The 26,936-nt window shown below is 42.0% G+C and overlaps 1 protein-coding gene across 1 annotated transcript in view; it reads right to left on the bottom strand.

Annotated features, from left to right (window-relative positions):
• Positions 1-26,936, bottom strand: part of MBOAT1 (membrane bound glycerophospholipid O-acyltransferase 1) — an 85,556-nt gene that overhangs the window by 6,193 nt on the left and 52,427 nt on the right. Inside the window, exons 5-11 of the mRNA XM_006121826.3 lie at positions 21,505-21,560; positions 20,696-20,750; positions 17,722-17,905; positions 15,665-15,857; positions 9,264-9,367; positions 4,845-4,909; positions 2,747-2,879 (exon numbers count right to left, since the gene is read on the bottom strand). Of these exons, the coding sequence (XP_006121888.2) occupies positions 2,747-2,879; positions 4,845-4,909; positions 9,264-9,367; positions 15,665-15,857; positions 17,722-17,905; positions 20,696-20,750; positions 21,505-21,560 (790 nt within the window). The remainder of the gene's footprint in view (positions 1-2,746; positions 2,880-4,844; positions 4,910-9,263; positions 9,368-15,664; positions 15,858-17,721; positions 17,906-20,695; positions 20,751-21,504; positions 21,561-26,936) is intronic.

Below are 26,936 nucleotides of genomic sequence, written 5' to 3'. Positions count from 1 at the left end.
GATTCAAAATGGGAGAGGAAAAGAAGGCATATGAATGCCCAAATGGCATGCCCAAGGTTCCACAGCAGGTCAGTTATAGAACTGAGAATAGATCCAAGATCTCCTGAATTCCATAACCACTGAACAAGACTGTTTCTCCTATGGGTAATTTTCTTCTTTTTGGTTAAATCAGACTTCTGCTTATAAAAGGTTCAACTGAGAGAGGTGTTGCATTCTCTAGCAGCTGTTTGTGCCTTCAAGTATTTTGGATTTCTACAGATGTTGGTTTCATGGTAAGGTTTTTTTGTTGTTACTGTTTTGGAGATGGAGTTATTTGTTTGGAATGGATCTTCATAGGAAAGGGGCAAATTAAAATGCAAAGTATTATTGTCGTACAGTATTATAGTAACTACTGTGGATTGCCAGCTTTCTTCACGTCAACCTGACAGATATATATCCAAGGTGATCCATTCTCTTCACAATGGATGTTTCTACTAGAATGACCAGCACTGATATAGTTAGTAATGCTAGGAAATTAAATTGTTATCATTGGGATCCAAAGTTAACATTCTACTACAATGAACGGGGTCAGTTCAGAATTTTCAGACATAATATTGTCTCGTGTGAGCTATGCCTGTACAGCCTTCGACCAACTGGTGGCTCAATCCAAACTATGAGGTCAGTACTTTACAAAGTGTTATCACCATACACAGATATAATGGAAGCTCTAGATGACCAGGCAAGTGTACCCTCTAAGATTTTCCATCCGTGAGTGGAGGGAGGGAGTTTTGTCTTGTGCGCCAATACTGAGGTCATGGGTGCTTGTTTGGATGTGCCACTGTGACACCCACCAGTGGCTCTGTTCTCCTGAGAGACTCTCCTAGAATTTGCAGAGAATGAGGGGGCTTGAGCAGTGACGTGGGAAGCGACAGGAGGAAAGCTGGCAAGGGGCTGAAGGGGCAGGGGACTCAGAGCCAGAGGGCAGTAAGGGAGGGATAAGTGTGCAGGTGGAGGGAGAACATAAGAACATAAGAACCCAGTACCCTGTCTGCCGACAGTGGCCAATGCCAGGTGTCCCAGAGGGAGTGAACAGGTAATGATCAAGTGATCTCTCTCCTGCCATCCATCTCCACCCTCTGACAAACAGAGGCTAGGGACACCATTCTTTACCCAGACTGGCTAATAGCCATTTATGGACATAACCTCCATGAATTTATCTAGTTCTCTTTTAAACCCTGTTATAGTCCTAACTTTCACAACCTCCTCAGGCAAGGAGTTCCACAGGTAGACTGTGCGCTATGTGAAGGAGGAGACAGGGATGTTTTTTTAACTGTCTTCCCCATTTTTTGGATAAATTACTGGTATAGTACTATTTCTGCTACTATATGTTGCAATTTCCTTGAAATATACCAGCGATCAGATAGCTTTTTACAATAAAAAGCACATTCCACCACAGACAACTGTGCAGTGCAGGGGTGAGGTTGGCCAAGGGACCAGCAAGGAAGGGGACGCAGGAGGCTGCAACTCTTTAGGGGTGCTCGGGCAGGGGGATGGGGCAGTAGGGGGTGGCATGATGTAGTGGTCAGGCTGCAGCAGGCAGCACAGGCAGAATAAGTGCAGCTTTGGCCACTGGCTCTGGATGTGCTGCCCGCATATGCCACAGGTGACCAACAAGTTGAGCTGGGTTGCCTCCCTGCCGCACTTCGCAAGGCCCTGCCGACACTCGACCTCGTTCTCCCTGCTCCCTGTTCCATGGGGCAGCCCCCCGTCGTCACCAACGCCTCAACTGTCCTTGCGCCGCCAGAGACTCCTCTGCCAGCCGCTCCACATCCGACACCCCCAGCCCAGGAGCAGCACACCACTCACCACAGCTCCAGCTCTGACAGCCACCACGTGGCCCTGGTCCCAGCTCCAGGCGGTTACTCCTGGGGTGGGCAGCTGGGGCTGCAGTGTGGTTGTTCCGCTCTGCCTCTGGCCCCAGGAAGAGCTCCGATCCCCCCACCATGCAGCCCCAGCAGGCCCCAACCGCCTGTAATGCACACTCTGGTTCTGGCCCCAGCCGAGGCCACCGGAGCAGCTGCCGCCCGCCACGCAGCCCATAGCTCCAGCCCTAGGCTGCATGGTGGCTTCCCTGCTGCTCCTGGGATAGAGTAGCCACCTGCCAAGGCCCCTCACCTCCCTCTATGACTGTAGCCAAGTCCTGGTAGGCTGAATCAATAAGAACAATGGTGGGTAGGGATGTTAAAATGTGTCTATTCAGGTAAAACTGAAAATTTCAGAAGTTGCACATTTACACACCAGGGGGAGAAGGGGAAATGGCTCCCTGGGAGCTGGTGAGTGCAGGGAGCTTGCTTTTAAGCCATCTCCTCGACTCCGTTGCTGCTTCTGGTACCTCTTAAAAGCTGGCTCCCCATGTGCACCAGCTCCCCCCATCTGTCCCCCTGCTGTGCTACTGGGGTGGGAAGGAGATGGAAAGGGGGAGGGCCTGTGTGTAACCATGAAGATTAATTGATGCCCAGGCTCGTCGGTTAACCGTTCGCCCATATATACTATCATATCCCTAATGGCTGGTAATAATTATAGGAAGCACCCACATTTCAGTGAGGATCATCTGAAAGGAAAAAGGTATTATGCTCATGAACAGTCAACAGTGTTATATGAGGGATACAAATGGCTCAGTATGTCAAAGGGTACACAAACACCGAGCACTGAAAACTTTACAGTAATCTAATATAAGCCTCTGAAAAGAACAAGAAAGGGTACATACTGCTCTGGATGCTAATGTCATAAGGATTCCGGAAAGGAATGTAAAGTAATATCCAGGATAGATACCATGCCACAGGGCAGACAGGATAAATGTTAAGGCTGTTGGGTACCATGGAGCTCTGTCATAGCAAACACTGGGAAGAAATGAAAAAACAGAAAACAGTATATTGAATAAGTAACAAATATTCACTGCATCTCAGATCTTCTTGAATCTTAAAGACCCCATTCTGATCTACTCTATGTATTGTGGCCCAGTGCATCAAACCTTTGTTTATGTGAGGGTCAATGAGATTACTTGCCTGAGTAAGGCATTCTTTTGTGAATTTATGGTTTGCTAGATTTAGGCACTGAGGTGTCTCCAATTATCATGGATTATTGCATGAATGAGAGATGATATATGAAAGTCTGTCTCTCTCTCTCTTGCTCTCTAATTATTATCAAACTATAAATATAAAATATGGCATAAGGTGGGTTCTCATTTATTATGCCAGCATTTTCTCATCTAGAACTCTCTATGTATCCTTAGAAACTTGATGGATATCAAAGATCAGGTGGGAGGATGGAAGTGGCATACCCACATTTCCTTTTCTATTCAATATTCTTTAGGCAATATACTGCCCTGATTAGTATCACAAAAGGCTAGTTTCTTAGCTAGCATAAAAGAATAATCTAATGATGATTTACAGCAGCTAAGGGTGCTCCTCAGAAGATGTAGGTGGCTGGTTCTGTGTTCATAGTTCAAAAACACAGCAAGTGGACAATATCTGAGTTTTAACTCAAAATGCAACGGCCCTAAGAAATTAACATGGTAGTTTATTTACCAAAAAGACTGTGTTTACTTTACTAATGAAGAACAATAGAAATAGCGTATTCAGATCTGCATTTTACACCAAATACCGTTAGGACAAAAAGCATACAATCTCCTCTATGGGTATGTCTAGACTACATCCCTCTGTTGGCAGAGGGATGCAGATTAGGCAGGTCGACATTGCAAATGAGGCAGGGATTTAAATATCCCATGCCTAATTTGCATAAAAATGGCCACCGCGTTTTGCGGACTCAGCACTATGTCGGCAAAAAGCTGCAGTCTAGAAAGAAAGCCTTTTTTGACAGATCCCTTATGCCTCCTGCAAGGAGGGTTACAGGATCTGTAGAAAAAGGCTTTCTTTCTCAACAGATCCCTCTCTAGACTGCCGCTTTTTGCCAACAAAGTGCTGAGTCGGCAAAACACGGCGGTCATTTTTATGCAAATTAGGCACGGGATATTTAAATCCCTGCCTCCTTTGCAATGTCGACCTGCCTAATCTGCATTCCTCTGCCAGTAGAGGGATGCAGACTAGACATACCCATAGAGGGGATTGTATGCTGTTTGTCCTAATGGTATTTGGTGTAAAATGCACATCACTCAACTTGAACTGGGCTTTTCACCTACCTAAGGCATTGTTTTTCACAGTATCCAAAGACAGGACAGAGCTACAAACTATGGAGAAATGTTATGTACAGTGAACCCTAGTAATGGCAGTCTGAAATCAGATTCCTAAACACATGAGAAATGTACTTTCTGTCTCAAGATGGCATATTATAAAGATAGATCTAAACTGGCACCTGAAGTTTGTGGCGACTGGGGCTCTGCAACACACTGAAACAATAAAGTTTCAATCCGGATCCAAGCTCTTCTAAAGTTCCAATTGGAAAAGGAGTTCAGACTCACAATGTTACAATTCAGGCCCATCTCCAAAAGTAATTAATTGATTTTAAATTCAAGGGAGGCAGAGATAAAAAATGATAAAATTCTACCAAAATGATAAAAGATAGGTAACAAACATAGCACATGGACAGGGAGAGGTGCTATAAAAAGTTATTTAGGAAGAACTGTATAGCTCACTCATGACTTTGCTGCACATGAGTAAATGCAGTAATTCCAAACACATAGCAATAAAAACTTCTGAGCATCAAAAACATTGTAGCACAAAGTCCTTGCAGGGAGAAATGAAAGAGACCAAGAGGTTATTGTATATTTAGCAGATTCACCATTTAGCATTCATAGCTAACATTACTGACTTCCTGAAAGTAATTGGGTCTAACAAGATTTCTCTTACCACTTTAGCCAGGCAGCGGTCTGAATGTTCCAGTTCTCAACGTACATTTTAAAACTCGTTGCAGTCTACGAGAGAAAATAACATAAGAACATAACAACGGCCATGCTGGGTCACACCAAAGATCCATCTAGCCCAATATTCTGTCTTCCAACAGTGGCCAATGCCAGGTGCCCGAGAGGGAATGAACAGAACAGGTAAGAAGAAAGTTAACTTTGAATGTACAGGTACCAGCCTGTACCTGGATTTGAACCTGAAGAGGTTTACATGCAGTATGCTAGTAGTAGTAGTAGCTAGCTATAGTCAAGGTTATGTCAACATTTTCACCATAAACATGGTTTGGGATTTATACGAATTTGCTGATGGCTGACACTTGGCACTCATTTTAAATGTTCACTTTTTATTATAAAAGAAAATAAAAGTGTTTAGCTATATTTCAGATTTATGGAAAAAAAGCCCAAAAGAGGTTTTCTATTTTCAGATATTCACACCACCTCCAACCTTACAAATAACCACTTTTTAATCTTGAAACTTTGTAGTCCATTAGGTGTGTTGGAAATCCCTAGAGTGCTTTTTAAAATGAGATTTTAAAAGGAAATGTGTTATTGGGGAGAACAATAACTTCTCATCAATGAACACTGACAAGTATTTTTAGCACAAATCTTTAGCCAAATCTTTAGCCCAAAGCCCAACATAAGTAACTGAACTGGGCCATAGGAAGATACCAAGGGAGAAAAGGGAGTCAAGCCCATGCAGCAGTTACATAACCACTCAGCAGTGACTGCTTCAACCTGCTGACTCAGTAGACCCTATGTGCCCCTCTCATGGATGGAGGACCGCAGGGTTCTGTCCAACAGCAGATCTAACCCTGTTCAATCCCACATCTGTCCATGCCCTAGCATCATTTGTCCTCTGCTTCCCATCTGAGTGAAGAATTTTCTGAGGAGCTGGACTCTATACGACACAGTGGATGAGTAACAGCAGTGCAGCTCCCCAGTGATGCACTGGATTCATATCTGTTTTGTTAGCTAGGGTTCATTTGTTGCATTGTCTGGGGCTGCGCTGGATTTGTCCATTAGAGCACATACTGTCCCCTCATAGACATGGTTAGCACCCCTGCCCCATTGCACTTTACAATATCAATAACCAAATATTCCCTAAACTACACACTGATAGTAGGCTGCCAAATTTCCAGAAATGTTGACAAGTCTGTAGTGTAGAGAATCTCAACGTGAAGAAAGATGGAATAATTAAGAGATTCCCGAAATGAATTGTGACCCATTAAATCACAATGTATCCAAAGGAGCTTTCTACAATCCATCAGCTCACCAATATATACTTTAAAGAGAGCACCTTAGTGAACATTGCCTTGAGACGAGAGAGCAGCAAAACAGCCTATAGTGAAAATTAAGCAGCAAGATATCATATTAGAATGGGTTTACGGTAAAGAGAATCATTGGGGAAAACCAGGATATTCAGGAGTTAAGCCTGGAAAAAGTCAAACTGCAAGTCAACCTCTTGTGGTTAGATGTCAGAGTTCTCCAAACAATAGGGCTGTGTCTAGACTGGCAAGTTTTTCCGCAAAATCATTTGATTTTGCGGAAAAACTTACCAGCTGTCTAGACTGGCCGCTTGAATTTCCGGAAAAGCACTGACTATCTCATGTAAGATCATCAGTGCTTTTCCGAAAATATTATGCTGCTCCCATTCGGGCAAAAGTCTTTTTCCGAAAGACTTTTGCGCAAAAGGGCCAGTGTAAACAGCACAGTAGTGTTTTCCACAAAAAAGCCCCAATCGCGAAAATGGCGATCAGGGCTTTTTTGCGGAAAACCGCGTCTAGATTGGCCACAGACGCTTTTCCGCAAAAAGTGCTTTTGCGGAAAAGGAGCCTGCCAATCTAGACATGCTTTTCCGAAAATGCTTTTAATGGAAAACTTTTCCGTTAAAAGCATTTTCGGAAAATCATGCCAGTATAGACGTAGCCTGGGTGATCTAATATACCATACAGGCTGTCATACTTTAGCAAAACTGGTTGCGTGAAAAGTGGTATTTCAGCTTTGCTTTGTCGTATAGGTTCCTGTCACAAATTGAAGCTTACTTATTTACTGTTGTTTTCTTATGCCTTATGAAACAACTCTCCAAGTAAATGTTAGCTCATTATAATGTGTACTATATTCTCATTCCAGTTTTTGTAATAAGCAGAAAACCTAACTTCCTAAACAAACCTTGAAGGGGTTTGTTTTGTACTGTTTTTGTTAATGAAAACCAGCAAAACAGTCTCTTTACTGCTCATTGCTTGAAAGCACCTCCACAGTGCAGCCCTAACAAAAAGTAATGAAAGTCTCCCTGGCTATGTCTATACTACTTTATCGGGAAAAGGTATACAAATTATGCTCCACAATTCGCGTACCTTTTTCCGATTTTTTTTCGGAAGAGGCTTTTCCGAAATTTGGCCCATCTATACTGGGAGGCCCATGTGGGAATAGGAAGACAGGGCTTCTGAAAGAGCACGTCTGCTCTTCCGCAAAAAAAAGCATTCCCAGTAGAGCAGACGTGTTCCCAGTAGAACTCAGGCCATAGAATTTCCCCAAAATAATTCCCAGATAAGATCTTTTAGAAAAACATTCAGTCTCGATTTAAAAATCACCAGTGATGAGGAATCCACTATGGCCCTGGTTATTGCTCCAGTGATTAGTACGCTCATCACTAAAAATATGTGCCCTATTTTCAGCCTCAAATTGTACTGCTTCAGTTTCCAGCCTTGGAGTATTTTATACCTTCCTCTAGTAGGTGGAAGAGCTTATTAATATTTGTTCCCCATGTAGGTAATTACAGACTGTAATTAAGTCACCCCTTAACTTTCTCTTTGTTAAGCTAAATAGATTGAGCTCTGTCATTATAAGCCAGGTTTTCTAAGCCTTAATCATTCTTATGACTCCTTTTAACATCCATTTAATCAATTTAATCAACATCCTTTTTGAGTTGTGGCTACAAGAAATGGACATTGTATTCCAGCAGCATTTGCACCAATGCCAGTAGGTGGTCAAAGGGCTCTTCCAAAGCTCACAAGGTCCTCAAAGAAAGTCAAAGAAGAGTGAACTGGAGTAGGGTAGGAGAGGAGCCCCAAAAAAATATTTGAGTGCTTTTGCAAGAGAGCAGCTAGCCAAACTGGTTGTCAAAAATGGAATACTCTCTCTGCCCTATTCTACACTAGGGAGTTTCAAAATAACTCTCCTTCTTTCACAATAAGAAACAGAGCGTCCACACTACCAAGCTCGTTATTTCGAAATAAGGGGCTGGTTACTTTGAAATACCAACTCCTGTTTTCTTTGGAGAGTAAGCTTATTTCACAATAGTTATTTCGGGAGTTATTATTTCTAAATAAGGAAATAAGCTGCTAGGTAGGACCCAGGAGAAGCAGGCTGGGAACATTGCCTAGACTCCCCCGCATCCCAGCAACAGCAGTAAGTGAACTGCACTTCCTGCTACAGTGACTCTAGAGCTGTTGCTGGGGAACCTGGGAGCTATGGCTGCAGTGGGGAGAGACCACTATTGTGGTATTGATAGACCACTAAGATACAATAGAGAGAGCTTCTAATATTGTATGAAAATAAATCTGTAGGAGAAATTAGGAATGGCCTAGTCCAGACACTAAGACATTTTTTCATGCCATTGGCACTCAGAAAACATTTATCCTAGGTGACAACAAAAAGGAAACATGTTGGTCACAGTTTATAGTAAGGGTAACTTAATAAATATTTTGCAAGGGACTAATGGAGATTAAAAGCATGTCACTAGCATGAGGAGCACGTTACAGATGTTCTGAGAAACAGTGTCATCTAAAGGATTAGGGAACTGAGCTAGGAGAAACTCTTAATTCTATTTCTGGGTCTGTCATTGACATATTATGTGGCCCTGGGCAGATAATCTCACATTTCTGTATTTCTTTCATCTTTTGCCCTCTGTCTATCTTTTCTATTTATAATATATGCATGTTGGGGCCTGGACTGTCTCTTACTGTGTATTTGTAAGGATCTAGTACAAATAAGCCCCAATGTCAGGTGGGTCCTCTAGCTGCTACTGAAATACAAATACTAAAAATAAGTAATAATGAATTGTAATAAGTAGATAAGCAGATGATGCCATACATGGTTATGAATCGTTGTATGCAATCTATTGATCTGCTGAACTCTACAATCATTCAGTTTATTAAAACACATTATTAGCACTTTATAAACTATTTACCAATGTAACCTAACATAAAGTATGACCCATACACTGTATCTATCCAGAAAATAAAATTCAAAACCATGCTAATTTGAAATACACCTTTGGCAGGAAAAAATGTACCCCCATTACTAATGAACCGCCTTATAAACACTGTTCCATAATTATACCAAGATATTGTTTCTTTCAACTCACCTCAATGTTCCATATATTTAAGTTGGATAGCAGGTCCCAATGGAAATTGCCTTGCTCATCAACACCACTGAACCCATAGCCAGCTGCATTGTTGACTGCATCAGCTGTAACATCAAAGCAAACTATTCAAATTAGACTGTGGCAAGTGTCATTTCTTTTACATATCTGTAGGACACTGAACACAATGACAATCTCAATAAACATTAATAAGAAAATTATTTAGGTAGAAAATAATCTAGAAAAGGACAATGAACAAAAAGGTTTTTTCTAATTGTTATGAAACTAAAACTACACATACCATAGTTGCATAAAAATGTAGCAATATTTGCCAGATGGTTGTACTGATGATACTGCGCTATTTCCTTGTACCTGTAAGAGGAAATACTGCAGTATCTCAAATTAAAGTTTCTGTTTTTATTAAGATTTGATAAATGTTAAGTTTTAGTGATGACTTTTGAACACCTCATATAGAAAGTTCAGTTTTAATCTCACAACTCAGTGCCTCACTTATTACCAGACTGTCTCTGCACATCAAATACTGAGAGGTACAAATAACCTACATTGCAGAGGCAAATAATTGCAAGAGCAAAAATGGAGGCTTGGAAATGTCACATTGGACATTCATCCAGCCCATTTTAACACACTAGGCTCTTTCTAGAAGCCTCATTGTTCTTTTTTATTCCAGAAGCCCAGTGGAATCCCATGCATTCTTTCCCACAGAGCCCATGAGGGTTGTGTCTTGCTCTGGGTCTCTTTGATAACTGGGTCTGGATTTCAAGGATCCTGATTTTAATCTGCTGTCAAAAGCCCTTTCTCTGTGCTTACTGAGAAGACAGAGGACACTTGTTGCCTCCAGGTTTCTAAATACAGTCAAGCCTACAGATATTGTAAGGGAAAAAATGAAAACACAGATTTTCTGCTAGATTTTTCTGCCCAGTTCCATTATAAATAACAGCCCTAATCAAGAAAACTGAAGATAAAGCTGAGCTTTTCTTTAAAAAAACAACAACATCGGCATCTCTGTCTTGGGATTCAAAATTGGGCTTGGTCTCTCTCATAAAATGTTATGCGATTATGTACAAATTCAGGGAGAATTCAAATGTACAACTCAGGGATGCAGTCTTATTTAAAAGCAGTTTTTTAATCAGAAAAATATGGACCTTTCTCTTAACTTTCCACTTCACTGACAAGCTGCTGGAAACAGAGGCTTCCAAGTCTTGAGTTAGACAAATAAATTTATTTGAGCATAAGCTTTCCATAGGCTGCAGCCCACTTCATCAGATGCATGAAGTGGAAACTTCAGTTTGGCAGGTATATATACACAGGCAAATATGGGAGTGTTACATTACTATGAAGAGGGCCAGTGCTAACAAGGTCAATTCAATCAGGGTGGATGTGGCCCATTCCCAACAGTTGATGGGAATACCAAGAGGGGGTTACTTTTTGTAGTAGGCTAGTTACTCCCAGCTTGTATTCAGGCCCAGTCTGATAATGTCAAGTTTGCTGAAGTCTATTTTTGAAGGTTTTTTGCACAGTAATGTAACCTTCTCATCTTTTCACCTGCCAAACTGAAGTTTCCACTTCAAGCATCTGCTAAAGTGGACTGTAACCCACAAAAGCTTATGCCCAAATAAGCCTGTTAGTCTCTAAGGTTCCACAGGACCCCTCACTGTTTTTTGCTGAAATGGACTAACAGATTGACTGCTCTGAAATTTGCCACCAAGGTACTCGCAAGGGCAATAACTGGGGCATCTGTACAGCCATACATCTTCTGACTCCATCCTGCTACAAGGGAACCCCCTTGAAGAACTGTGTTCCAAGCAGTAGGGAATCAACTCAAACAGCAATCCTACTTCTTCATCCTAGCGGAATGCTGAGACCTTCAGTCTCTACAGGCTGCACCTTCTAATTAAAGGCAAGAGTGGACAATATCTGCATTCCAGTGTCTAATATTAATAGATCTATTAGCTTCAATGCAAAAGCAATTTGAGATTACTGGTATCTAATGAGATGTCTGCCATTAACTTTATTGGGGCCAGAATTTACCCCTTAGTTGGTTAGTTGTTTGGTTGGGATCCCCTCCATCTATCAGAATGTGGAATTCAGTTCTAAATGGTTTTTACTAATAAGCATTTTAAGTCTTAGTCAAGTTTACTGCTAAGTGCCAATGTTTAATACTACCACACTCAGTATTTGAATTTTCTATCTTTTCTTGAATCTGGAGGAATTCTGCAGTGTGGCTCTCGCACAATAGCCTTACTGTCCCTTTCTGGAAACAGCAACTGCTTATTGGCAGTTTTTAGATGATTATATAATGCCCTATTCCACATAACAAACAGCTTAAAAGAAAAGAGGGTGAAAACCATGCCATTTTCTTGCTTGACTCTGCAAGCATAGATAATAGAAGCCTCGCCCACCACTAGCCAGAGAATGCTTTCCCAAAACCTCACAAGATCTTTCCATAGTATACAAGATTAAATAGCATCACAAGCCCAAATGTAGTTTCCCTCTATAATAATGTGTTTCTAGTTTAACACCCTCATCCTTCCAGCTTTCTATGAATCTGGATCTATAGCCAAATAAAATAAAATATTTCTCTGAATGATTTATTATCCAAAAGCCATTTCTATTCCACATATACCAGTCCTAGCTGTTTCATTCCACTTATTTTCCTGTGCTTTATCACAGCCTTGGACTGAATGGTCAGAGTCCCTTTTCTATCCCCTTCCATGATGGTTGTCTTCCAAGTCCAGCAGATTTTGGTGATCTCTATTCAGCAAGCTCAGACTCTCTCACCTGCCAAGAGATCTCCCCTGACACACAGATGATAAGATTTAAGAAAAGTGAATGTGTAGGTAGAGGAAACGGAATGGTAAGTTGGTTTTGGTCACCAGCTGAAATAACTCTCAATATTAAATAAACTGATAGCCAAAGAAAGACATTCTCCACCCTAAAATCCAAGCCATTTACTATTCTCTTTCCTGTAGGCCTCTTTGGACTGCTGCCTTCTGGGAATGTTTGGTCTTCTTTCCTTACAGAAGTGTTTTGGACTTCCTCCCCACAATCCCTCTTAAGATCTCATCTCTACATCTCCACACACCACTGTCCATCCTGTCAACCATCCCATGTCTCCCTTTATGTCCTGCCTCATTTTCACATACATAGTAACAGCACTGAAACCTCTTGTTTGTGCCCCACCCGTGGCCCACTAAGAGCGGAGAATGAAACCCACTAGCTGACATCAGTCTCACTTGGAAGCTGTTGTTCCAGACAATGGACTGAAAAAGAGGTCGTCTATATCCAAAACATGGAAAAAGATGGCATCCATTTTCAGGGAGGGAAAAAAAGAACCCTTATTCCAAGTTCTCACTTAATAAATATGGCCTTAGCAGGTGTAACTATCAGTAGCTTTGGAGGAATGTAAGTGTTATTCAAATATTTTGCAACAGCAGACACTTCTCTTGGGTGAACAGAGATTGTCTTTGCTTTTACTCTGCCTAGGATTTGTTCAAAAGCCAAAAGGCTAATGTCATTTAATAGAAGGAAGTAGTATGTCGCTTAGAACCAAAACTTAGGTTTTGTTAAAGAAAACAATTTAAGGCGTGAGATTTACAAGGGGGTCTTGTGTAGGTAGTTTACTAGGTAACCCCGCAAGCTGCCTTGGGCCCCATGCATAGGACTGTTGATGCAACTGTCACAGGACCTCCTAAAGCATGGGGCTGGGCAGTGCCCCAAACAGTCCTATCGACGGGACAGCTCTGTTGATCAACCACACACTTCATTTGGAACTGGAAGTAGACAGCAGCGGAGACTAGGGATATAAGCGACTAGTCGAGTAATCAACTACCCGATAAACCTAGGCTTATTGGGTAGTCAAGTCACTACTCGACTAGTCAGTTCTCCCCTGTCTTGCTGCCTCTGTATCAGAGGCAGCAAGGGAGGAGCAGAAGCCGGTACTGGGGGGACAGAGGAGGCAGAGGCACAGCAGGGGACCAGGCACCTATCAGCTATCACAACTCGCGCCTGGTCCCGCGCTGCGCCTTTGCCCTTTAAATGTAGTAAGAGCCTCCTGGGGGAGGGAGCTAACTCCACTGCAGCTCTGCAGGTGTCCCTCCACCACCCATTGACTAAAAAAGGAAAAGTGTAAAAGATTTGACAAGATAAAGACACTGTTTCTGTACTTGTTCCATTTAAATTATGATGGTTAAAAGCAGCATAGTAAAGCTTCACAGCTGTATTAAGTCAATATTTAGTTATAAACTTTTGAAAGAATAACCATCATGTTTTGTTCAGAGTTACAAACACTTTAGAGTCACAAAAATTCTTGGGCTGTTTGTAACTCTGAGGTTCTATTCTATCAACATTTATGACCAGCTAAAGCCCTTGACTATCCATTTCCATAGCAGCGACTATCCATTATCACACCAGCGACTGCTGCTAACCTTACAAGTTTATTTGTCCAGAAAAAGTTGCTTGATTCAGGTGAGTGGATGAGAAGATGACTGATTAGCCAGGAAGTTTTACACTTGAGCATCTGACAGTGCTATTCCTCATCCTATGCATGTAGGTGAGCTACATGAGAGAGAGAACTCTTTTTCTGACTTATGGCTGTTCTATACTCATGTGCATGGGGAAGGCAATGCTAATGGTAGATTAGGCCACTCCAAACCATCCTCGTCTCCACCCGCACCCTGCTTCTTTCACCCTTGCAAGTGAGGGTGTGGACTGCCAGGGACAGAAGCTGGAGACTGAATGAGGCTAGGTCAGGAGTGGGCAAGAGGCTGCCAGTGGGCCAGATCTGGCTCGCAGCCACCTCGCCAGAACCCTTAGGCAGAGAACAGCTCATGCTTTAAAAGCCAGCTGTTCTCCATTCCAGACATCTGGGGCGGGAAGAGGGAGACTTCTCATTCTGTTCCCACCCCTCACCAAAATCTCTTAGCTCCTATTGGCCAATCTCTCAGTTTCCGGCCAAAAGGAGCTAAGAATTTTTGCTGGGAGCAGAGACAGTGTAGGAAGCCTTCGCCTACCTCCTTAGCCCCCTCCTCTTTTCCCTCATATCTAGAGCAGAACCACATGGTGCAGCCTGCAGCAGACAGTCTGCCTCAGGTTTCTGCTGGTAAGCGCCTCCCAGTCAGAACCTGCCTCTGGTACTCCAGCTCCCCCCTTCCCTAAATCTCTGCTCCCCCCTCCACATAATCAAACCCTCTGCCTCCTCTTGCACCCAGACACCCTCCCAAATTTGGCACCCCAATCTCCTGCCCCAGACCACAATCCCCTCCTACCCTAGGTCACATCCCAAAATCCTGCATCCCAGTCCCCTGCCCTTGGTGATAACTGCCTCCTTCACCCAAACTCCCTCTCAGACCACATTCTCCTTCCTGCATCCCAATCCCTTAACCCAAGATCACTTTCTGCACCCAATCTCCATCCCAGACTCCGGAATTTCTCCATTAAATATCCTGGAAGTGTGCGGCCCTGAACTACTTTCTAAAATCCTGGATTAGCCCCCTGTCAAAAATTATTGCCCACCTCTGGGCTAGGTCCACATATAAACATTGTACCAGTACATATGGCAGTTAAGGGTTTAATTTTCTACCAATATAATCCCACTGGTACAGCCCTATTATGGATGCAGTTATGCTGGTATAAAGGTACCTCATGCTACCATCACCTATTTCCTAGTATAGTTAAAGCAGGACTACTTTTAGCTATAGACAAGTCCCTAAGCAAGCATTATTGTACAGAGATTCCTATGGCTTCAGATAGGCTGGTTCACTTTTATTAGCTTTGTAACTACGAGGGTGATCACAGGTGCCAAGAGTCCCCATCTGCACCAAAGAAGTAAAGGATTAAGGCCGAGGAATACAAATCAGGACAAAGGGTACAATCTTTTCTTCTTAAGTATTAAGGATACTGATAAAAGTAACTGAGGTACGATTAACAAAGGTCAAGTGCAAGGGGAAGGTGTTACATACACACTCCCGCACTCACACCGGTTATATTACACATCTAGATCCCAGAGGTCACATATTCCTCACTAACTTCAATGAAGCTATGATGACTGACAGCAGCTGAGGATCTGTCCCCAAGTCCTGGAGCGGAACAGTTTGAAAGCAGATAAAATTTCTGGTCTAAACTATTTGATGGTGTCCTTTTGAGACTGATAGTCAATATACTCATAGCATCCCAAATCACTTTCCTTGTGCAACTGGCAGCATACAGTTGGACTGCTGCACCCACACTGCCTTCAGCAGGGCTCTGCACAGATCCAGGTTGCTGTGGAAATTGCAGGATTGGGCCCAAAATATAAAAGAATAATTGTTTCATGACAATTTCATACATCCCACTGTTCATGTATTAAATTTATCTGGACACAAAATAAGCCATTTAGTCATCCTTACCTAATGTCCATGCAAAGTAATATTTTGGCTTCGATGCTTGCATAACGATATACAGGTAGCCAAGTCTTGATAAGAAGGATGTGTTATTGATAAACTGGCTATCAACAATGTATGTGACAGGGTAGGTCTTGGTAAGTGTCAAGAACAAAAGGAGAGATACAAATGTGATACACAGTTTGTATATCACAGCTCCCTGAAAAGCATAATGAATAATAAAACATAGATGTGATCATTTATCAGAATAGACCAAAAGCAAAATAATGCTTCCCCCTTAAGAATAAATTGACTAAAGACCCAACGAGACTGGTAACAGCTAAGAATAGCTTCCTTAGAACATAAGAACAGCCGTACTGGGTCAGACCAAAGATCCATCTAGCCCAGTATCCTGTCTGCTCACAGTGGCCAGCACCAGGTGCCCCATGTGTCCTTTTATCATAATTAATTTGTAACAAGGACCAGCTGGTACAATGAATCAGTAAAAGCCATGCAAAGTTGGCTTTAACATATTTTACTAATTAATTTTACGGAAAGAAATTAATGAATTATTCAGACCCAAAATGGGCCATGTTCTTTCACATAAGTGCCCTACATTCACTTCTGGAAGTGCTCTGAGTGGAAAGAGAAGAAAGCTGGTAAACAGAGGGTTTTCCTGCCTGTGCAGATATGCACAGGAAGTGAATGTTAAATTCCTGCTGGAAGCACCAAATATTTTGATTCCCAGGAAAGTTATATTGATAATGTATCTTGATTCCTACATCACACCTATCAACGTATCTGAAAGTGACCTTCAAACGACTTTGACAGATACTGTCCTGCACCTCACCTACGAAATATATTTTTAAAAAATGTGTAGTCAGTGCCCTTGTACTTCAGAAATCAGAATTACAGGTGTAATCTATGTTAACTGGCTTTCACATATTCATTGTGAGTAAAACAGATTCACTCATATATTCATATTGCAAACAGGTGAATCTGTAGACTCCTGATATCATGAGAATAAAAAAATATACAATGTAGTATGTAAACACTGATAAAACTAACTCGCTTTTAGTCCCTACATACTTTTTTCATATGCACTGCATATACAGTAAATTTTAGTAAGTCATTTTAGAGCTTAACTTTTTACCGAAAAATACGAATTTTTTCTATACTGAATATATATATTTTATTTAAACATAATTGACACAATAGGGGCCTCATTCTGACTTCATTTGCACTGTCAGGAAAATTACACCAGTGAGAAATCAAGAGGAGGTTCTGTATGCATATATACTCCACTTTCAGTGAGAATATGCAGAACCAAAAAAATCTGCTCTCAGTCACGAAGGTATAAATCTAGTCATTCCAATGTCACAACAGAATCTGACCCATGCATTTTTCTGCAATACTTGTGGGAGTTTTACCACTTACGGGAGTATTTGAATTAGTATTTAATAATACAACACAAAACTGATAAAGTCCTTGCAATGGATTTATATTTTTCAGACTTAAAAGATGGCTTCAAAGATACCTTAAGATAATCACCAGATAATCACCAGATTTCCTTGCAATGCAACTGGGCAACTGACAGTAATTAATCAATTATGATTCCTACATCAAATGTGTCCTCTACAATACAATAGCTTTTTCAGCCTTTTTTCTTTCGTCTAAGTCTGAATTACAATTAATTATTGTCAGAATCTACCGGATGTTCCCACTGTGAACGGAGACACTTACACATACGATGTTCACCCAACAATGAATTGTTATGTGCTCCTTCGAACAAAGGGAAGATGCCAACCCCTACTGTCTAGTTTTATTATCAACACAAACTGCAGAAAAAAAGTATATTTGCTGACAGGATAGCACCAAAAGGGTTTAATTGTTTGGTTTTAAACTAGGTGCAGCTTTTAGTCAGACATGGAAAGCAGTATCCTTTAGTCCTTTGCAATAAATAGTATCTGACGAAGGGGGTCTTTGCCCACGAAAGCTTATGCTCCTACACTTCAGTTAGTCTATAAGGTGCCACAGGACTCCTCGCCGCTTTTGCAATAAATACTTGGCTTTTCTCAACTTACAGTTGGAGAAGGATCAGGAAGTCTGTCATAACCCTTTTGCTTCCAGTTCACTTCTAAAAGTTTCATATGCACATGCCTCCCTTCAATGAAGGCTACATAGTCCTTGTAATTGCTGCAAGGTCCAGCTATGATACCCATAAAATTGAGAAGATAGCTCAAATACTCCAGTAAAGAAGGTCTTGTTCTGTCAAAACATCCACACACAAAACAAAATTAGGTAAAATATAGCAAAATGTTTCATGGGTACTTTAGAGAAGCTTTTTTAATTACATTGTGTAATATAACTATTTCACCATCTCTATGAATTATTATTCAAAGTGTATTTTAAACTTTACATACAACTGAACCTCAATCAGGAGTATATTTTTAAATCCAGCACAAAACAATGTGTCACGGTTATATAAACCTCCTTACAGAGAGATGACTATAATAGTTCCATCATCTAATAATTAGGATAAATTTTCCAATAGTTCACAATTAAACCTTGAAAACTGAGGAATGAATTACTTTGCCCCTAAGCAAAGCTTAAAATGTAGTAAGCCCAGGGATCAAAGTTAGTTACTGCTGTAACTTTCAGCCTGCTCAAAAAGGATTTCACTTTCAACCTGCAATTGGAGTGGAACTAAAACCAGATTGGAAAAAAAAATGCTTGTGATAGATAGGCAGCAGCAGTCTTCTCTCGGTAAACAGTGAAATCTGTACTATCAAAATTTGTATTTGGAAGGTGCAGAAATGAAGGAGAAACATACATCAGTATCCAGAAACTACTGGTAATAGGATAATAAAAACAACAGCATTTGAAGTGTCAGAGGCAAACTTCAATCTTGCTGTTTTAACATGGGTTAGTGCTTTGATGTAGGTTTTCGGAAGGGAGGAGTATTCTAATGTGCGAAATAGCAGAACACAGTGAAAAAGCAAACACAAGCCTACAGAACCAAGCAGCACAGCCTTATTAAAAGGCCCGGTTCAGTAAAGTATTTAAGCAATTGGTCTACTCTAGGCCCCTGTGATGGATAGGAATAGTGCTGGCCAGCACCCAGTGACTAAAGGGTTAAACTTAGGCTACGTCTACACTGCACAGTTATTTCGGAATAAACTATTCTGGAATAGTAATTCCGAAATAGTTTATTTCAAAATAGCATGTCAACACTTCAGGGAAGCCTCAAAATTAGTCCAAGGCAGGCTTCCCTGATGTAGATGTGCTATCTCAATTTAGAGTCCCAGGAGAAATGACTTAGAATGGCTCTAGTGAGGGGGCTATTTCGAAATAGCAGAAGAGGAGCATCTACACACGCCTTGTTTCGAAATAGCTATTTTGGAATAGGTATTATGCTTCATAGAAGTCAGAATAAGCTGTCCGTTATTTCGAAATTATTTATTTCGGTGACGGCCGTTATTCCGAAATAATTTTGCTGTGTAAATACACCCTTAGGTAGCTAACGGGAGTGTTGGCAGGGGGCCAGAAGAACCAATGGGATACAGTGCTGAAATCTGAATTGCATACAGATACCTTGCCTGCTCTTTTTGTGTGAAGAAATTCTAAGTTAAGTGCTAGAGGGAAAAGATGCAGTAATCAGTTTTACCATGCCTATAAAAATATTGGACATGGGAGTGAACTGGGCCTTGAAGTACAGATCAGCATGGATCGTGAGTAGGAGGGATAAGGTGTATAGTAAAACTCCAATTGTCCAGCATCCAGTGATCCGGCACTTCTGATAGTCCGGCACCAACTGGAACCCAGAAGTGCTCCGGCCAGCCAGACAATTGGAGCTGCTCTGCCCCCGTCTTCCCCAAGTCTGATGCTGGTCAGTTTCAGCAGCGGTGAACTTGGGGAAGCCGAGGGCAGAGCAGCTGGGGTGCTGCCGGGTTGGTCCCGCAGCGCCACCCTCTCCCACGCTGTGCAGTTCCCCCCTCACCCCCATCCCAGACCCCTCATAGCCCCCCTTCCAGTACTCCGGCATATCTGATAATCCGGCACTTCCTGGGTCCTAAAGGTGCCGGATTATCGGAAGTTTACTATATTTAGTCACGATTAGGGTATTTTTTTTTGTTTTGGCTGTTTGGCTAAACGTCTGAGCAAAATCTATGTGCTTTTCCTCCCCTCCCCCCGCCTCATTCACTATCTAAATTGTACCTAGAAAATCTGCGTGTACTCTGTTTTAATTTGTTTTACTCAGTTGCTCTGTAACAGCTAGCAAAGAAATATGCTTTATCAAGTATATCTTTTTGTTTTATTAATAAAATCACCTTTTTTAAGACAATGATTCTTGTGTCCTGAAAGGAAACAGGAGGTCTCTGTGTGTGTGTATGTATATGCCTGCTAGCCTGAGAGGTCAGCTATCAAAGATACAGTTTGTTTTCTGCACCTTTCGTTTCTTTTTTCAAGATCTCTTGTGGCAGAGGAGCTTGGGGTATCCCTGGGGAAGGAAGCCCAAGTGATTCCTTCCTGGGTTCAAGAAGAAAGGGATTTGTTTCACTTGGTGGTGGCAGCTAACCCCTAAAGTCAATGAATCTGTGATTCTGGGGAGGTTTTGTAAGCAGAAGGTATTTAAGGTCTCTTGCAGGCCCCCATCTTCTGCACTCAGAGACACCCTGACAGCCCCTCATTAAAGCTAATGGGATTTAAGCATGTGCTTAAGCACTTTGCTGAATCTGGTTCTAAACCAGTGTTGGGCTTTCTTGATGCATTGTTCAGTCTGGGGGGTGGAGGGATGAATGAAGAACTGAGGTATGGTGGTTGGGTTGCCAACATCACAAAAGGAATTACCTCAATAAGTACTGAAGTATCCACCCTTAGCACTGCATGGATTGCAGGCAGTACCTACATTAGCAGAGGTGTTTTTCTTTTTAAGTAGCACATGACTGGGGAAAATCTGGCTCCAGACACTGAGTTAGGGATACGTTAAAAACCACACAAACCACTATTACTTTGATGAGGTTAAAGGGATACTGAGTGAAAAAAGTAAATGCTTACTTTATAGCAAGCCGATTTTGCTCAGCAGTGAGGTCCTCCGCTTGTCGACCTAAGCCTAGCAAGATAAATAATAGGCATTACACCACAAAAATCAAATGAGACTCTTCCAAAAATAACCACAGAAAATTATCCCAAGCTCAACCTTCAATGCTATAGGCAACTATTGTAGAATTGAACATCAAAAAGCCTAGTTGTGTTTCATTGTTACCAACAGTAATAACTTGAGTTCATTTTTCCATCCTTTAAGTCAAGCATGCTCATCCTCAGAAAACTACACTGAAGTACTGAAAATAGGCACTTTAGTGTTGGATCCTCCCCCTTTCCCTACAAGGTTGCCCACCCCAGGGATAGATTGACATCCCAGCCGCAAACTTCTATTTTGATTAGTCATGTTTTTAAACTCATGCCTTAGGCTAGCACTGATTCAGGAGTGAACATGTTAAGTCTTTGGGCCTGATTCTGATCTCTCATATCAGTAAGCATCAAGAGTAACTTGCAGAAAGTCAGCTGTATTACACAGGTGTCAAACACATATTAAATGATATCAGAATTAGGCCCATGGACTCCAAACCAGTCTAATTTTCAGTCCACAGAATTAATCTTCTGAGGTGTAAAAGCGTTTTTATTATTTAAAAAAGATTTAGACACAGGAAAAGTAAAGCAAAATCTGTCTGGTCTTCACAAAGCTCTGCCCTTCCTTGCTGAGAGAAACACAGTGAATTAAATTCACCCTTGGCGTAACTCCACTGAAGACAATGGATGGGAATGGAAATGTTGCCTTTAGAATAACGGGAGTTTTGTCTGCTTACCATCATGCAATTGGAATGCAAGAGTTGTGATCTTCTGTGTGATAATCATCAGGGGGCTATAACAAAGATATAGAAAGCGATTAAGATCTTCTCGTAATGTAGTACAAATCCTTCCATCTTATTTTATATGGATTATTGGATTGATTAATACATAATACTCTTATATAACATCTTTCAACTCAAAAGGATCCCAATTCAGTTAATTAGTCAAGGAAATGCAACCACCCGGGGGATCAAAGGCATTGTTGTAACAGCTTAGAACAAAAAGTGGAAAATACTATACAAGAACCAAAACTGCATGAGCAATTCAGCTGGTCAGAACATAACTATCCATGTTAGAAACTGAACCAAAATAGCAACCCTAGAGTACTGTGAAATCTTTAATTACCAAATGCAGTCAGAACCTTATTGTAGGTCTCATCCAAAAGACAGTATCTCAACACAAAGTACACTATGCTAAGTATCTGAGTTAAATAATATAACATCACTCTGATCATTTGTTTTTAATCTCTGGAGGGGGGAATGTGTCTGTTTTAGGCAGAATACAACTACCACCTAGTTCGTATACAGAGCTTAGGAATTCTCAGAGTGATATATTTTAAAAAGACATGTATAATTATTACCATTATCCAAACAGAGAAAGAGGCACAGAGGTGATGTGACGCGCCCAGTAGGCCAATGGCAAGAGTAAAGAATAGAACTCAGGCCTCCTAAGTCCCCGTCCAGTGCTCTATCAGCTAGGCAATACTGCCTTCCCTTGTGATGTTATCACTACTACTTATTACCACTACTACTACTAATAATGGAGGATGTATGTGACAGTGAAAATTACTTTCAAAGCATTTGTTTTATTCTAAGTATACATGGAGTTAATGGTACAGAAGTAGTCTAGATTTAGATAACACTCCTAAATTTTAATCCTAAATTTTAATGACTATTTTCTTCCACTATTTGATCTGAGGAAGTGGGTCTGGCCCACGAAAGCTCATCATCTAATAAACCATCTTGTTAGTCTTTAAAGTGCTACATAGTCCTGTATTTTGTTTCAGCTACACCAGACTAACACGGCTACATTTCTATCAAGTTTTAATCAGTATTTACAAAAGAGTGTTACGAAAGACATGTTTTCAGCCCTATAACAGACTTCTTGCTACTAGAAAATTCAATCTCTCTACACAGTTTCAGAAACCACTGCTATATACATTATGGATGATGTTAATGGTTAATTGCTATTTCCAGATTTTGACTGGCATATAAAACTTTCATACATTTCTTAGAATCCAAACATTTTTGGAAAGGAAAAAAAAATCTACCTCGAGCTAAATGACTACTCTAAATTAAGCTTGTTGCTTAATTAAAATGTTTCACCATATTTAACTGGATGTAATGTAAGAGGGAACAGCTGCCTGCATCTTCCAATCCAATTTCTGCTTGGGATAGGGGAAAAATTATTTTCCAATGATATCTGTGGCTAAAATAATAAGCAAATGTTACCTTTCACAATGAATTTTCCAAGGAATCCTGGAACATACTGGCTCAGTCTATACTTCTAGTTACATTACAAGCTAAATATTTACAAATCTCCCAATTCAAAATCAGACCTAATGTTTAAGATTAACCATTCAATTAATTAGCCTTTTGACTGCCCCATTATAAAAATTTAAGTGATTTCTAAATGCTCAATGTGTTAAAAAAGACGGTACAGTAAAATCCAGATTAACTGAACCACTCAAAAGATTATGTTCAAATAATCAAGGTTCAATAGACCAGAAAATCATGAAGGCAGCTCAGTAGACTAAGGTTTAGATACTGTAAATTCAAATACTGTAATTGGAATTCAATAGTAGTTAAAACCCTAAATATATATCAATATTATTGTAATAATTTTATATGCAAAGAATATGTTTATCCTCATCTTCCACAGACAAACGGAATACACAAGTAGGCACAGTAAGTGTGAATTGTTCAAATTAGTTCAGCAACAATTTTTGGTTTTAAAGGCAAGCTTTTGTTAGGTGTGATTCTTGCTAATGACAAAGCTGATGTATTTTATGCTAATGTTTAAGTATCTTTAAACTAAAGAATCAAACCTAAACTAATTTACTTTTAATTGTTTATATTTAGGCACCTGCATTTGAAAATTGGGCCTCTGCTAAAAGCCAGTGAGCACTGAAATGCATACAATCCAGACGGACTGATTAGAAGTTCGTATACAAAATCAGCCTGCATTAGAACACTGCTATGATAAATGAACAGAGAAAAAAAATAGATTCTTTATATTTATATTTATATTAGGTATTTATAACATACTCATAGTACTCTATAATCAAGTACAATTCTTAAGTCTTGCATACAATTTAATCTGAAAAAACTAACATGCCATCCTCCCCCATTCTCAAATTTGAACTCCAAATAAGACAGAAAAATTATCAGAAATGACAGTCCTGATGCAGAAAAATACAAATTCCCTCTCTCGCTGTCATATATTAAAGATACTAGAGAGGAAAAACAGTGGCATAGAACAATAGCTCAGCTAAAGTTTGCAATATTCAAACAGACTCGCATTCTCTTGTCTATCCTGTAACCATCTTCAGGAAGGAAGAAAATTGTCTTGCAATGTCCCCTAAGTAGAAATCTGCTTATATCCTGACCCAGCCAAGAAATGAATCAGTCATTGTGGACTCTCATAGGATATCAGCCTCTCCCATATAAACTGCTTTGAAAGCACATGCCCATACATCTATAGAGCCTACTACTGTAATCTCTCCTCTAACTGTAAAAGTAGGATGCACCAGTCCATCTCTCCTCTCTCCCTCCCCAGCCACCAACTTCATCTTGCTTCATTTTGTTAGGAAATACACAGTTAGGACAGAGTAACTGAAAATTTGGCATGTTTCCCTTCGTGCCCTGAAACCAAGTGGGTCACCTATATCATGCTAAAAACTCTTCTGGCTTCCAACCCTTGAATCCATATGGTGCTCACTAGGGATGTAATAGTGTAGTCAATTAACCGATTAACCAATAAGTAAAGGCTTATAGGTTAATGCTATAGACTATACACATTTTTCCCCCCTACTCCTGCCAGTAAGGAGGCTGGACAGCGGCCCATCTGCCATTAGCAAGCTGGCCAGCAGCCCATCTCAGTCCTGGCTTGCACTGGGTCCGGGACCTATCCCTGGTGCAGCTCTGCATTTAAAGTGTATTAGGAGCCAGGAGGGCAGGCAGCCCAGCTCAGTTCTAGCCTGAGCCAGGTCCCCAGACAGGGGCTGCTGCCACCCTGTGCTGCTGCCTCTATATCAGAGACAACAGTGCAGGGCAACAGGTAGCTGGTCCGTGAGGGGAGCTGGTTTTTAAACTGACTCCCCTCAGAGACCTGCTCCTACCTGGATCCCCACGCTGCTGCCTCTGATAGGGTATGTCTACACTACAAAGTTAGTTCGAACTAACGGACGTTAGTTCGAACTAACTTTCATAGGCGCTACACTAGCGCTCCGTTAGTTCGAATTTAATTCGAACGGAGCGCTTAGTTTGAACTAGGTAATCCTCATTCCACGAGGATTAAGCCTAGTTCGAACTTACTAGTTCGAATTAAGGGCTGTGTAGACCCTTAATTGAACTAGTGGGAGGCTAGCCCTCCCCAGGTTTCCCTGGTGGCCACTCTGGCCAGCACCAGGGAAACTCGTCTGCCCCCCTCCCAGCGCCGGACCTCTTAAAGGGGCACGGGCTGGCTACGGTGCCCATGCCAGGTGCAAGCCTGCCAGCACCCAGAAAGCAGACCCTGCACCTGGCACGGATCGAGCCACCCACCCGATGCCCCCCAGCCCGCTCCTCTTCCCGGGACCAGGCTGGCGGCTCCCGGGAACTTGCCCGGGACCGCAAGAGGTGGGCACCCACCTGGGCTAGTGCGGACATCGTGGACCTCGTCCACGATCTTCGCACTAGGCACAGGAAAGTGGCCGGCTAGGGCAGGAGAGCTGCCAGCCTGGCCACCCAGGAGCAGGTGTGCAAGAGAATCAAGGGGGTCCACTGAGACCCCCCGACCCTGAGCCCTGAGCTTACAATGGCCGTACTGGGTCAGACCAAAGGTCCATCTAGCCCAGTAGCCTGTCTGCCGACAGCGGCCAACACTAGGGACCCTGGAGGGGATGGACATAAGACAGTGACCAAGCCATTTGTCTCGTGCCATCCCTCTCCAGCCTGCCACAAACAGAGGCCAGGGACACCACTCCTACCCCCTGGCTAATACCACTCCATGGACCCAACCTCCATGACTTGATCTCACTTCCCTTTAAACTCTGTTCTAGTTGTAGCCTTCACAGCCTCATGCAGCAAGGAGTTCCACAGGGTGACTCTTTGCTTTGTGAAGAACAACTTTCTGTTACTAGTTTGAAGCCTGCTACCCATTCCTTTCCTTTGGTGTCCTCTAGTCCTTCTTTATGGGAACTAATGAAGAACTTTTCTGTATGCACCCTCTCCACCCAACTCCTGCTTTTAGAGATCTCTATCCTGTCCCCCCTCCGTCTCCTCTTTTCTAAGCTGAAAAGTCACAGTCTCTTTAGCCTCTCTTCATATGGGACCTGTTCCCAACCCCTGATCATTTTAGTTGCCCTCCCCTCTCCTAGCCTCTCTTTTCCCCTCTCCCACCTCCTTTTCCCAGTCTCCCCCAGTTTTGTTCAATAAAGACAGATTCCATTTTGGAAGACACGTTATCTTTATTTTGTACATCAAGAAGAGGGGCTAGGGAAGGGTAAGTGGAAGGAGGTGAGGGAGGAATGGGGCACGAGCCCCCGATGGGGAGGACTGGGCTGGCTCTGCGGGCTTTTGGGGTGGAAGCTCTCCTGCAGCCCCCCAATTGCCCCCTCTCCCCAGATGGCAGCCTGCGGCAAGTGCAGCCGGGCTGATGGCCGAGTGGTGTGATGTGCCCAGTGTGGGTACTCCGGGCAATCCAAGCCAGGGCTGCTTTGCAAGCGGGGCACCCCTGAGAACTGTCGGTCCGGGGTGGGGGTCGGGACCCTTTAAGCACAGCCCTCGGCTAGCCTGAGACAACATCTCGACGCTCTAAGTCCTCCTCTGATGCCCTGCCGGCACTGCTTCCGGCCATCCTTAACCCCGGTTCAGGGTCCACTTAATGTGGACATGCTAGTTCGAATTAGCAAAACGCTAATTCGAACTAGTTTTTTAGTCTGGATGCGTTAGTTCGAATTAGCTTAGTTCGAATTAACTAATTCGAACTAAGTTAGTTCAAATTAGCGCTGTAGTGTAGACATAACCATAGAGAGGTAGCAGCATAGAGACACAGAGAGCTCCTTCGGAGTGGGGCCAGAGCGCATTGGCTGTTGGCACCACCCCCAGGTACTATAGAATAGTCAAGTAACTGATAAGAATTCATGAGGTTAGTCGACTATTCAATTAACCGATATTTAACATCCCTA

This window comes from Pelodiscus sinensis, chromosome 2, assembly GCF_049634645.1.
Source record: "Pelodiscus sinensis isolate JC-2024 chromosome 2, ASM4963464v1, whole genome shotgun sequence".
In the NCBI taxonomy this organism is placed as follows: Eukaryota; Metazoa; Chordata; order Testudines; family Trionychidae; genus Pelodiscus; species Pelodiscus sinensis.
This window is presented reverse-complemented; position numbering and strand designations above follow the sequence as displayed.